Source organism: Lagenorhynchus albirostris, chromosome 11, assembly GCF_949774975.1.
Source record: "Lagenorhynchus albirostris chromosome 11, mLagAlb1.1, whole genome shotgun sequence".
In the NCBI taxonomy this organism is placed as follows: Eukaryota; Metazoa; Chordata; class Mammalia; order Artiodactyla; family Delphinidae; genus Lagenorhynchus; species Lagenorhynchus albirostris.
Genome location: NC_083105.1, coordinates 92,055,911 through 92,070,676, shown reverse-complemented (window position 1 = coordinate 92,070,676; position 14,766 = coordinate 92,055,911). Strand labels below are relative to the sequence as shown.

The 14,766-nt window shown below is 36.7% G+C and overlaps 1 protein-coding gene across 3 annotated transcripts in view; it reads right to left on the bottom strand.

Annotated features, from left to right (window-relative positions):
• EPS8 (epidermal growth factor receptor pathway substrate 8) overlaps positions 1–14,766 on the bottom strand; it is a 190,090-nt gene that overhangs the window by 54,853 nt on the left and 120,471 nt on the right. For all 3 annotated transcript variants that reach the window (XM_060166800.1, XM_060166799.1, XM_060166801.1), the window contains 4 exons: positions 12,878–12,951; positions 3,840–3,907; positions 2,677–2,838; positions 246–395 (listed from right to left, as the gene is read on the bottom strand). In XM_060166800.1, coding sequence (XP_060022783.1) covers positions 246–395; positions 2,677–2,838; positions 3,840–3,907; positions 12,878–12,951 — 454 coding nt within the window. The remainder of the gene's footprint in view (positions 1–245; positions 396–2,676; positions 2,839–3,839; positions 3,908–12,877; positions 12,952–14,766) is intronic.

The following is a 14,766-nucleotide window of genomic DNA, read 5'->3' as shown; positions in this document are numbered from 1 at the left end:
AATGTATTATCCACACCTTTGTTTTAATAAACAGAATGCATCTGATTTCTTTCTTTTAATACTATTCTATCTCCTCTTTATTTACTTAGCCTGGAAACCCTAGGGAAGATACCGAGGTATTTGTTTTCCTTACAAAATCCTAAGAAACTAAAAATCTAGTACCTACTAGCCATGTGATTGAAGTAGATAATCAAAAGCTGCTGGAACATGTGCTTAAAGGGAAAGAAAATTCACCCTTCTTTTACCTTAATCTCATCACACTGGAAAAGATGAAGATCGGGCTTGTTCTGAGTTGACTCTTTGCACACGAGGGCAAGAACTGAATCATAGTTACAGGAGTGCATCACAGCCTGGCAGTGTTGGATTGTGTTCAAAGGAAAATTCTCCAGTTCATTCTACAAAGTAAAAATATAACTTGCCTTATTTTTCATTACCTATATAAAATCCATCCCACAAAGAGCTCTAGGCATCCTACCAATAATTTTTAAAGTATGCAAATCACACTGACAATGGATGCTAGTAAACACGGTAAATTTGGAGGATGATTAGGTACAAGTAGGCAGCAAAGATAACAAGCCTGGTGGGTGGGAGAAAGAGCAACAAAAATGGAAATATTTAACAAAGGAATGTAGTTGTGTTCTTAATAAACAGAAGAAATACTGAAATTAGCATTACTGATTTCCTAAGATTACGGGCTAGAGATGATGCCTTTAAGAGCAAAATAGGTAAACTGAGGCCTCTTTCCACAGTTATTCACCATATTACCTGGTATTCTTTTCCCTGTGGCTATGTAGTTTTGGGTTTTTTTGTTTGTTTATTTTACTTGAACACTGTACAGTCATACTCTTAGTTTCTACCTTCAGTGATCACAAATGTTAGACTGAGATGAGAATAACACATCATTTGTACACTTTTTATTTCACTGAATCTCAGATGAAAAAATTCACTATGTAAGTTTTTCCAGCCAAAAATGTCAAACAGCATGGTCAGAACAATCTTACTAAAAAATACATTCTTCAAAATGATTAAGATATTTGGTCTTGTGAAAGTGAATATTATTTAATGAGATATATTTAAGGTGCTTATCCTAACACTAATGGCCTTACACAAGTAGCGAGTGGTGTCATGATGGAATTGACAGGAGAAATTGTGGGGGTTTTTAAGTAAACAAAATACAATATCCCTGATAACTAGAACATAAAAAATAACAACTTTTATTACAGACAGCACATGGACATCACACCATAAATTTATTCTAAGTCCTGACTCCCTGGGACCCAGAAAAGGTGAAACAAAAAATGCAGGTTCCATTAAATTAGAATGAAATTTATGAGCCATACTAGAGAGATAATAACTTTTCTTTCTTTGCAAAAGCAAATTAAATATCTCTCCTCTACAATTACTTGAAACTATGAGGATTAGAGAAGCTCTTAGTTGCTATTCTCTCACAGAATTCAATGAATGAGATGAAAGAAAGAGCAAATTTTACCCCAACTCCTATCAGACAACAAAGAGTTGTTGTCTTTATCTTAGCAACTCAAATGCCTATTAGATGACGGAGCTCAGAGAAGGCCTTTTTTAAGAGCTCCAGCATCTTACCTGAGTAGCTGTGTAAAAGAAAGGTGCCCAGTGTTGGCCTGGTGGAAGTTAATGTACATACACACAAACCTTTTTATCCTAGTTCACTCACTGGGGTTCAAACCATATCACTGGGATATGGTTTGACATAGCATGTAATTAATATGTGTCATAAAGAATAGTGCCCTACAGGGCTTCCCTGGTGGCACAGTGGTTGAGAGTCCGCCTGCTGATGCAGGGCACACGGGTTCGTGCCCCGGTCCGGAAAGATCCCACATGCCGCGGAGCGGCTGGGCCCGTGAGCCATGGCCGCTGAGCCTGCGCGTCCGGAGCCTGTGCTCCGCAACGGGAGAGGCCACAACAGTGAGAGGCCCGTGTACCGCAAAAAAAAAAAAAAAAAAAAAAGAATAGTGCCCTACAGGGGCCTTATTTTATTTTATTTTTTTGGTATCAGTGCAATTGTTTCTCTTTTTTTAATTAATTTATTTTTATTTATTTATTTTTGGCTGCATTGGGTCCTCAATGCTGCGCATGGGCTTTCTCTAGTTGCGGCGAGTGGGGGCTACTCTTCGTTGCGGTGTGCGGGCTTATTGCAGTGGCCTCTATTGTTGCGGAGCATGGGTTCTAGACGCACGGGCTTCAGTAGTTGTGGCACGCAGGCTCAGTAGTTGCAGCACGTGGGCTCTAGATCACAGGCTCAGTAGTTGTGGTGCACGGGGCTTAGTTGCTCTGCAGCCTGCGGGATCTTCCCAGGCCAGGGATCGAACCCGTGTCCCCTGCATTGGCAGGTGGATTCTTAACCACTGTGCCACCAGGGAAGTCCCCAGGGGCCTTATTTTAGCATGATGCATTTTTTCCTCAATTCTTCCATCTCATCATACATGGTTAAAAAAACATTGTATTCCTCTATCTCTAGTTTAAAACATGATTTCACATGCATAAAGTACATACAGTATGACATTTTTTCTTCAAAATGACTGACAAGAATATTTTACGTTGCTAAATTTTTACCCATTTTCAAACAACCTGATCTAATGGTAAACATAAATATTTGTGGACTTTCTTGAAAATAAAATAGTATAAATATTTCCAACTTGCCTTTGATTCTAAATCAATCAGGCTCACAGCTCTCTCGTCCACTTGAAGAATCATATCTTGAGTCCAAACTTTGCCCTTGGCATCAAGCAATTTCAGCTTCCTTATCCCATCGTCAACAGTTATCATAGCATCTTTCCGATCCAGAACAAAGGTAGTCAAGTGCTTATGATTGGCAAAAAGAAAAAACATAATACACACGGTCCCTTATTAAACATTTTCCAAAAAAATAGCAAGTTAAACTAACTGAAGTCAGCTAGTAGAGAGGGGAGAGACAAATACAAAGTACTCTAGAACTTCATGGTTACCTTATTGGGATAATAAGGTCAAACAGGTTTTTGTTGGAATAGAGGAAATGATGCCTTGAATCATAAAATATCTAAATATGTTTAATACTGAGCCTTGTGGAACTACATAAACGTGACAAAAACAAACTCTAAACAGATTAAATAACATTCTCTTTATTTAATCCATTTTATTCCATTTTGGTTATTTAAATGCTGAACAATAGAAGGCAATCTACAAGGCAGCTTGAAAACTACAGACATTGGTAATTGACAGCAGCAACAGCAATTCTAGTCTGTAACAACTGTCCAACTTTTCACTCTACTGAAACAAAACTGTTTAAATGTAATTAAGCATGCTCGAGGAGGTAGAAACTTGAAAATAAGAGCAATTTAAAAATTACTTCCTACTTAAATATTTTCCATTATAATAAGCAAATGTCCACCCAAGTAGATTCCAATTAAGAGCAAATATCTTAAAAGACAGCAATAGAGGAAAAACTAAAAAAAAGAAACCATTGCTTAAACAGAACTAGTAATGACTTTAGACAAAACTAAAAGTAAAACTAAACCATCCACTGAAACTGTCAAGGCTTATTTCAAGAAGATTCCATAATACAAAATAGAAGCCTTGGTCTGTTTTTAACCAAAATAAGGCTGACAATGATAAATGACTAGTTATCATTTTAATTTATTCTCTATGAAAACAGATTAACAAGATACTTCTATATTTAACATCTGCTTTATAAAAATCTGAAAGAAAACATGTCAACACAATTTACAACATCATAGAAATGAAATAAAACATAACTCTGATTTTACTACCAATTTTTATGTCCCTCAAGCTTCATTCTAAAGTTAGCAAACATCAAAGCATCTTACTTCAACATGGTATTGGGATATATCTGACACGCTGCTGACACTATCCCGTGCATAATTCTTCCTTTGTTCTGGAAAAGAAGTTGAAAAAGCCATTATTTACCCATGAGTGGGCTGATGTTCATATATCAGTGTCTCGTGGCCATCTCTAAAACTAGTCTATCTCATATATAAGTACAGTAGTACAGTAGTATAAGTCACCACTGTGTGGTGTATCTGAAAATACTCATCGTTCACATTAAATGAAAAAGTCATGAGAAAGCTTACATTATATGCAAGAACAATTTGACCCAACGTAAGTGTTCTGAATCCCAAAGGTTAACAAGATTATTAATGTTGTAAGAAAAAGTTATTTTGTGTAAAGATTTTATTAATCAGGGACCTCTTCTTTGGCAAAAAGATAAAAACTGGCTTGTAAATTTCATCTTTTAATGCACTGAGAACAAAATGGAACTGCAGATACTGTCACAGATGCTGTATTATATGAGTTAGACTACAGTATTAAAATAATAAACACTGCAAGGAACATGTTTCACCACATCCACACCATGGAGAGTGTTAAAGGAGAGTCAATCATACTCACTGCCATTAAACTTTAACAATTTTCACACATCTACAGAACACACAAATGTGATACTCAGAATTGTAGATATAAGCTGTTAGAAAAAATAAGAAAGTTAGGTAGAGAGTTTCTGCACCAACTATTGAAAAAGCAAAAAGCAACCTTTGTTTTTCTTTTGTAAAATGCTGCAAAACCAAAATAAAATATGTGAAGGCAATATTTTGTATTTGCTGCTTTCTAATCAAGCAACTTGATTATTTGTAACTTTGCAGTTGCCCTATTTTTTCTAAAGCAGCATGCTATGGTGAAAAAGAGCTCTAAGTGGGAACCAGAAGAGTTTTGATTCTTACTTGGGCTCTGTCATTAAGTAGGAGATTGAACTTGGCAAAACTCTGGATCTCAGCACCCTTATTGTAAAATACAAGGGTTAAAGAAATAAGATCAAACTTCAAGACTCCTACAGTAGTAAAATTCTGTCTCTCTGTCTCTATCTCTTTCTCTCTCTGTCTCACACACACACCTTAGCTTTCCTAATAACCATTTTGTTTTTCCCAAATACAAACCTGTTTCTTTCAGGTAGTATAGAAACTTTTAGAGTTTCCTAAAACAACAGAAGTTGAAAAGTTCTGCTGAACATAAAAGCAGAGCAAGTACAAAAATATAAAGCACATATACAGACTAAGAATGTTAACACATAGAATTTTTTTAAACTTTGATACAAGTAATGACTTTTCATTTACATTTATCTTAATGCTTACATGAAAATATAAATATGCCTTATATTATATCACTATGATATTATTCCAATATATTCTATTTTTGCTTTTGCAGCATTAAAGTTACTTAATAAAAACAGACACACTACAAAATTCAGTATCTGCTACCTTTCTTTTTCTGTTTGGATGATGATCTGAAGAAGTATGATCCATCTGGTCCTACCAAAACAATGTGACCAAAAAGAAACATCTGGTTTCACCTAAAATTTTCTATTCTGTTATGACAAAACATAAACCTTAATTTACATATTTTAAAAAGTGAACAACCATAATTTTTCTGATTATTAGCTGAGGATTAATCAATGTGAGATATTAACAAATGGATAATTTTTCTTGGGAAAACCATTATAACTTTTAAAATACAATGTATAACTCAGGGACATATCTGAGAAAAGCACTTTTAGAAATAATCAATATTTCAGAATCACTGATTCATCGTATTCTAACACAATTCTCCACGGCCAACTCAGAACATGAGGGTAGTTCTGTTTCCTCTGGTCTGATCTGAGGACACTAAAAGAAATGGCAGTGCTTGCCATGGTCTCCAGTTTTGATATGGCGACACCAGGATGTTCAAATGCTTTTCTGAGTCTTTCAGATAAGTGATTGGCAAACACAGTTGAAGGTCAAAAATATTATGTTTTGTAATTAAATATTCTCATTATGAAATAGTAAGACTTTGTTCCCCCAAATTTCCTAACACGTAGTTTCTCAATCCCACAGAAACGTACTTTACAAAAATAGAAAAACACTATTTGATAGTATTCATAAACAGCATGATGTTAACTGATTACTCTGCTTGCCTAAAAGATATGGTACCATTTCTAACTTTCAAAATCAAGGATCCATTTTAGGAATTCCTAAGCTCTTTCTCTCTCATGTTACACAATAAATAAGATGTATGTGTTACAAGAAATTACCCTTAAAAATCCTAAAAATGTATAAATGCCATAAAATGGATTTATAAATAAACTAGTGGTTTCAGTGATTTAAGTCAATGAATAAATAAAAGTGACTATTAACATTTTAATAGGAAATTTTGAAAGAAGGCTCCTAAAAGGCAATTTATAGTACATTTATTTTTTATGAAAATCACATGTATTCTCAAGTACAGCTGTAAATAGGAATTATGCTCCTAAGCCTGAAAAATCTCACCCAAAGCCTTAAAACAGTGTGAAAAGCCTAAATAAAGTCTCCATGATACTCAAGATAAAGTCTCTCCTGACGTTCACGACTTTCTCTAACAATGGTTCTCAACCTTGGCTGCACGTTAGAATGAACTTTAAAAAACATCCTGCGCTCCCCACGCCCCCCACACCCCCCAGGATTCTAATGTAATTGGCCCAGGATGCAATCTGGGCCCTGGAATTTGGAAAAGCTCTCCAGGCAATTCTAACATGCAGCCAAGGTTGGAAGCTACTGTCCCAAAATCTGTGCAAGTGGCAACTCATCTACCACATCTTATCTCCTTAAGTTGAAAGTTTTTTCTTTCCAAATTAAGAGCGTAAATCACGGTCAGATAGTCTCTCTCTCTGAATCAATTAGAGCCAGGAACAAATTTTACTTGGTTACAGTACCACTGATTGTGTTTCACTGTTTTTCCTAATAGCTTTTATCCCATGGACCACAATATACAAACCCAGAAAGATGGAAGAATTCAGTCACCAAAGACGAAAATCCTGTAACGCATCATTTTAGCATTCTTGAGTTGATACGCTGCTGCGAAAACTGATATTCTACTTCCGGATCAGGAACTTAAACTTAGGTTTCAATGAACTTTGGATGATTATGATATATCACAATAGGTTCATCAGTTGTACCAGATGTACCACTCTGGGGGGCTGGTGACAGTGGAGGAGGCTAGGCTGTGTAGGCATATGGGAAATCTCTGTACCTTCTCCTCAGTTTTGCTGTGAACCTAAAACTGATCCCAACAAAGTCTTAATTTTAAAAAATTAGGTTTCATCTAACGCTTCAATGAGTACAAAGACAACTATAACAATATGCAGGTCTCAGCATTTAAACTGAATTCTCGTTTGCCTAGATTGCTGTTTATGCATAAGAGCAAGATTTGAAACAGCTAACATTCAGAAAATTGTTATTTTCTCTTTCTCTGAAAACAAAGTGCTGCTTCGAAAATAAGGACTTGATTATTAAAAAGAAAAAAATGTAACACAAAAGCAGCTGCTGAGTAGTCCTCTCCCTAAATAAAACAATGGGCTACAGTTCATATTACTTTACACTTATAAAACTTTCAACCACAGTAAAGGAGAATTCCTTTCTCACTAGTTTAGTGTATAATTTCCATAGAAGAGAGGTGGCTTAGTGGGAATCAGTAAGAAGCACTGAGTAAAAATTATAAGCTCTCATTATCTAGGCAACTATAATCACGGATTGACAAATCAGTATCTGAACAAGATAACTTTTTAAAATCAAGGTCATTTTTACAAAACTACATTATTTAAGAATTAATTGTATTGGCCAGTCCAACAAGTCGTTAAAATAGCTTATCCCCGAGGAGAAAAGAAGCTTGAAAACTTTCAGCTGAGGTGGAAAAATTGCCAAAGTGTCTTTCTGAGTCACGTGCACTGACATACTCTATGAAGCAGAATTCTGACTCTACCATCGCCCAACCTCCTGACAGTAGATAATCAAGGGCCTTTTACTTCTTAAGAATTTCAAAAAGGTTTTTCTTAGAATATTTATTTTTTTCCAAGTAAATCACACTTTGTAAATAATGAGTATGGCGATAAGAGAAGTGGGTCTTAACCCTTCAGTGCCACCTGAATGTACAAGAGTTGGCCTGAGCTTCAGTTAGGACAAGTAAACAGAGAGCCTAGTTCCAAACCAAGATCAGGAGACACAGAGAAACAGAAAGAAAAACAAAGATAAGTACAAGAAGAACAATACGTGGGGTAGATATCTATTAAGAAAAGTGGTATATTCAGGAATACTGCTCTGAGAAAGTTGAGTCAAGCACTATGTAAAAATACAGGAACGTTTACAGTCAAGTCAATTATACAGAATGAACTGTATAGTTTATAGATTACTTATGCTCACTTCTTACCAGTACCTCCCTGAGAAGAACAAAGAAAATCAGGAAAAAAACAAATGTATTTTCCTACTTGCTAATATCACAAAAACGTTCAAACTTAAGGTAAAATGAAACTCGAGAGAGTGCCTGTCTGTCATGTTTATCTTTCACTACCTGGTCTCCCAACAATACTATAAATGTTGGTCATGACAATAAAGTATTACAAAATGATAATTCTGTGAAACTTACATTTTTCTGGAGACAGGATGACTTTAGACAGCTGATTATTTAAGGTAAATGGTCATATTCCAAATCTAGCAATATCTAATTTAAAGGAAAGTTATTTTTCTAGGAAGTTCAGCTGTTCAGCACACAGCAGAGAATCCACACTTAAATAAAATAAGTCCTCTGAGTGGCAGACAGAGACGTCACAATATTTAATATTAAAATCTGCACATTTTAATGCATAAGGGGAAGGTCTCTCAATTCCCCACTCAGAACCCATGTACACTACTCACAAGATTTCCTATTAGTTCCTCAGCCCACACATATCAGAAGCAATGCTAGAAGCAGGCATGTTACCAACAGGGAAAAGTTCATATGGGGTTATTAAAGCTGCTTGGGACCCAGACACATGGGAAAAACAGCCTCAAATACTCCAAAGGGAAAAGATTCTGAATGATCTGGTGTAAAGGTAAGGAATGCAGCCTCTGAGCACATGGCAGTACACAAGCTCGTGTGCACACCACTGACCCTCTGAGTCATGGACAAGAGGTTACAGGAGCCACGCCCCAACAGAAGGGAATGTTTTAATACTTTTTACAAGCATGTTCCTTAAAAGCAATTTTAAAGCTTAAAGACATTGACAAGCAGGTTAGCCAGAAAAAAATGTATAACATTTTCAATTCCCTGATTAACAGCAGACAAATGAAATGTTACTGTCATGAGATAAGAAAGAAACCGTAGAAGAGAGAAATTAATACGTATTTCCTATTTATGTCGTCAGGGACTTTAGTGACGCAGAGCCTCTGACATGCTGGCTTTGACATTTCTTGTACAATAATAAAGAAAGGACAGTATAAGGTTATTAAAACTGCAGCACATTTTAACCATTTTCCTTGAATAAACTAACACATATCTAAAAGAAGCTAACGTATTGTCATAATCGTGTAGTTTGCATTTACAGGATTCATAAAAAAAATTTCTAGTGATATCTGGAATGTAAGCTTAAAAACATATGATGAAAATTACCCCTTGGTCCTGTCAAAGTATCACTGTGATTAGATGTATAACATCATTTGGAGGTGACAGTAAAATATTAAATTTGAGAGTCTTGATGAATCTGAGGGCCCAGGACAAAAAGTGACTCTCCTATGCCCTTCCTCACTGCCATGAGAGGCTCATTACTTCTATTTTTTCCTATAAACTTACCACACTATTATTATCATTTCTATTTTGTAGTTGAGGAAACTGGGACCAATAGGTTAAACTATTTGCTCAAAATGGCAGCCCTTTGGTAGAAAGTGTCATGATTCAGCCACAGATCGTTTGGCCTCCCAAACCCACGCCTCTCCGAGAGTCATCCTGAAGCAATCTGCATGGCGCATTATGGGGTCAGACTGAAAAGTGTGCTCATAAAAAAGACCAAGTTGCATGAAACTCCTGATACAGTGACTAGCCTGTGGTCGGTGTATAAAAAAACAGTGGTCATTACCGTGAAACTCATGTTTCAGTGCACTAAGTAATACCTTCATATCCCAGAGAAGTCCATGTACCAGCCATGAAAACAAATGAATTCTTGAAGGATTTATTCAACTGGTTTAATCATTGTGAAAGGAGAAATCTTCAAGAAAATGCACACACTGTGACACAGTAAATGACATTACAAATCTCTCCTCTACCAAGTTTCTAGTTACAAAAAACTACGCAGATTGGGAGGCTAAACACTCCCAATGTTAACTAAATATAGTTAAAACTTCAAATAGAATTTGTTCATTGCAAAGGTTTGTTCAAAACCTGGACGTGTTTCTCCACTGTCATTCATGCATCTGACCATTCGTTCCATAGGCGTTTATTGGGAGCCTGTCGGAGAGAAGGCATACTGTGTGTGTGTGTGTGTTTGTGGACAGCAAGCTGGGAGGGAGAGGTGAGTATTAGCTACAAGGAGGAATGAAACATTACCTGCAACTTCAAGGGACTTAAAACCCTCTGACTTGTAAGCCTAATACACTGCTGAGTGTTCTTTCGTCCGTATAAATGTCTCTTGCATTTGCCCCTTTCCATCCCTCTATTTATGTCCTCTGTTTTACCAATATGCTGTTCATTGGCTTCACACTACACAAGATTGACTGTTATATTTTCTTACCATCAAACTTTTTAAAGTTTTGTGACTTTGACAAATTACCTCACCTTAAAAAGGAGCCTCAGCTTGCTTTATACGTAAAAGGGGAGAAATAAAAATTTACTGCTTAAAAGCTAAAGATTCAATCATTGGAGCTATGATTTTATGAAATTGCTCCCAACACAAAATAAACATTAACATTTGCAGGTGAGTTACTACTTTTTATTCCTTATTCCTTTCTTAGCTTTCTGAAAATAGACTTTGGGATCTATGGTAGTTGTGAGATGATTAATACTCTTTCTCCTTAACAAAAATCTTCGGGCTATTATTTAGATATCTGACTTACCTACATTATTTAGGTCTCTGATTCACCTACTTCCATCCATGCTCATCAAATCCATGCTCAACTGCTACCAGAGTGATCCAAGATGGATATGACCTATGATTCCCCCAGTTAAAACACTTCAGTGGCCATTCCTTGTAAACAATGTCCAAATGCCTTAGCGTGATTTTTCCCAATGTCGTCCGTGTTTATTTTTCCCATCTTATTTCCCGGTGCACCACCTTGAGCCCTCCAGTTAACACTTAACTGTTTGCAACTCATTGATGCATTATATTCATTCTACAGTTATTTACTGAGCATAAGTTATACATTAGCCACTGTGCTAAGCTTAGGGAATCCTGAAGTAACCAAGGCAAATGTGACCCACCTTCAGAGAGCTTATAGTCTAGTTTAAAAGGGTTCATACAGCTGTTTACAGCACCCTCCAGCCCCACAAGTGCCCGGAGAATTTCAGAGCTGAATCTCTCTATGAAATCCCTCCTGCCTACCTGCCCTGCCCACATAGAAGAGCTGACCCTGCCCACATCCTCCATCTGCACTCATACACATTGCCATCCAAGCTTATCCAGCACTTTATTATAACAATACATGCACGAGTCTACCTCACCAAGACAGTGCACAAGCAATGACCATCTCCTATTCATCTTTGAAATGAATCAAAGGACATGGAAACAGACACTGTGAAGATCATGGCCAAGCACACAGAAACACGTAATAACCTTCTGTCTAGAAATGAAAGACTGAAGGAATTGATTATCTTTGCAAAAACCAAAAAAATTTTTCCCTTTTCAGTTTCTTCAAATCATTCTGTAGAGTGCAAGTCCCTTAGGGTCAAGGACCATATGTTACTGGCCCTGTGCTGGGCACATACTAATCACAAAATAAGTATTTGTTGAATATATACAGTTCATAATGACTAGGCCATGGTAAGAATGTCACAATATCGTACTCAAGAGAACTGAAACCAACGCTAATCAGATTGACAAGGCCACAGAAAATGTACCTGTGTACGGTATAAAATCCATTTTATGATTGTATAATTTGAGTCCTCAAGTCTAGTCACTGGACATATAGGCAGAGAAAGAATCACAAAACCTTAGAATGAGTCATTCTTGCCACAGCCAAGATACTGTAGCTCTAGGTGACGTAAAAAGAAACGAATTTCAAATTTAGAAAATGCTATTGGTTCCTATAGTAGATAATAACAATAATAGCAAATATATACAGTGTTTTTTGCTTGCCAGGCACTGTTCAAAGCATTTTACATGTACTAACTCATTAAATTCTCCTGTCAACCCTACAAGATATCTCCACTATACACACAAGCAAAATGAGGGACAGACAGGTAAAGTAATTTGCTCAGCTGATAACTGGATTTGCACCCAGGACGTCTGGCTCCAGTGTCTTTGCTCTTAACCACAATACTAGTCTCATTCTTTATGGTTGCATAATAATAAAAGGCCATGCAGACCCTGTGAAAGCAAACGCCTTCCTAAACATATGTGGTATATTTCAGGAGTCCTTAACTTCTTTGTAGTATTGACTTCTATTTTATATTTGAAGTTTACAAAAAAACCCCAGTATTTATAAGTGAGACAATAGAGGGAGGACAATGGAAGTTAGAGAAGGATCTGAAAGAAATTATATAAGGGCTGTTTGTCATACCGTAATACTACCTAAACAAACATATCATACATAATTAGATGGGAAAATCCACCTAAGGTACTGGTACCGTGCAAAAAGACTCCTTAGAAAGTACTGAATACATTTCATCTGTAGTTCTAAATTGTATGACAGCCAGCAGAGATTAACGGCGTTGGTAGCTTCTGTAAAAATTATTTTTAAAATAATCCTTATCTATCAATCGCTACTTCATTCCCAATAATATAAACAAGGCATGGGTTCAAGCTACGGCTTTGAACAAGTCATTCATAAAAAGTAAGTAGTTGAAATAGAATTATACCCCATTAAATACACAAACGTACCATAGAGAGCCTTTGCACTTGGTCTTGAACTGTGTTCTCTGTCCATGGAAAAGGTGGGTGGTGATCCGTAGCCACTGCAAAAAAAAAAAAAAAAGGTCATCGTGCCGAGTTAAAGTCCAAAGTAAGCAATAAAATGTCAAAAGTACAAATAAAAATTCCAGTGGACCACAATCACCATGTGTTTTTAAAGAACATATAGAGTTTATACAACCGGCTCTGTAAAATAGAGCCAGATACTGATCCAGTCAAGAAATAGGCTATTGGATCCTGACCCACCGTGGATGGAGGCCGGTACAAATGGCAACCTCTCAGGCATCAAGTCAGAACCACAGCCAAGGGGATTCAACAAGGTTGAAGCTGCCTTAGAAAAATTTAAGTCTGCCATACTGAATTGAGCTGCGAGCAGTGACCCAATCATAAAAAGTTCTCAATCATTTAGACTGTAACGAAATAGACACTACTTTCACAAATACTTAAAATGCAGTTAATGAAAATAACCTGGTATCATTAAATTTGACCAGCTTTACCTGGTACTTCTAGCTTACTCTTGCTGTTATGTGAAGTAAACATATTATTTGAATTTTTAAAATGTATTCAGTAAACATTTATTAAGCCCTAAAATCTAGAAGAATGAGGGGTCAGGCGGGGCGGGGGGAGGGTACTGTTAATAAAACAAGTAAAAAAAAAAGTTAAAAAAAGATAAATAAATAAATAAAAATAAAATAAAACAAGTAAAATGGTTACAACAGAATGTGACATCTGGGTTAAACTAATAGATATAACATCAAATAAGGACTAAATTTTTATAAGGATGCCCAAGAAGGCTTCACTGGCATTTAAGCAGAATCTAAAAGAATGGAAAGCAGTTCTAGAGGCAGGTGGAGAATTAAGTGAGGAAAAAGCATGTAGATCTGGCTCAAGAACTAGCATGACGCCCGAGGGGAAAAGCATCTAGTGGGATTGGAAGAGATGAATGACTCGAGAAGTAGGGAAGGCAAATAGAGGGCTTAAGGATTAAATTTCTATTCTCTAGATGGAGTAAATATCTTTATACTGGGAAGTAACATGATCCAAACAACTTTTTAAGAAAGATAATCCAGGAATTAATGGCAAGGTAACCAGATGGAAAGGTGCTGCAAAAATTCAGGTAGGAGATAAAGGCCACAAATAAAGTTAGAAAAGAAAGAACAGTATGGGATAGAATCAAGAGTTCCTTAATAGAAGAAATTATAATAAATTCATGATTAAATGGATATTTGTTATAAGAAAAAGAAAAAAATTGAGGGTGTGGCAAAACTTTCTGGCTTGAATAAATTGATGGACAAGATGAAGATAGTACTTGACATACTCCCCTGGTGTCTCTTACCGACCAACACCAAAGGGATTTGCAATCGTCTTTGTAAAGAGGAAGGTGAAGCAATGTGAACAACCTGGTTCTGAAAAATGTGAATAACGTGGTTGTGAAAAATAATGAACTCTATACCATGATGGGCAATATAAAATAACAACAATATTAACCACAATATATAAGGCAATGGCCACTTAAGTCAGGGCGGTGATTTCAAATTATATCTAAAGCCATAGGGACTTGTCTCTTTTTGTTTTACCCAATGGTAAATATCTTGAGAGACTGGACTAGATGACATTTAACTTTCCTCAAATGCAAATATTTTATGAATAACAAAAAAAGAATGCTCCAGGGGGCTTCCCTGGTGGCGCAGTGGCTGAGAATCTGCCTGCCAATGCAGGGGACACGGGTTCGAGCCCTGGTCTGGGAAGATCCCACACGCCGCGGAGCAACTGGGCCCGGTGAGCCACAATTACTGAGCCTGCGCGTCTGGAGCCTGTGCTCCGCAACAAGAGAGGCTGTGACAGTGAGAGGTCCGCGC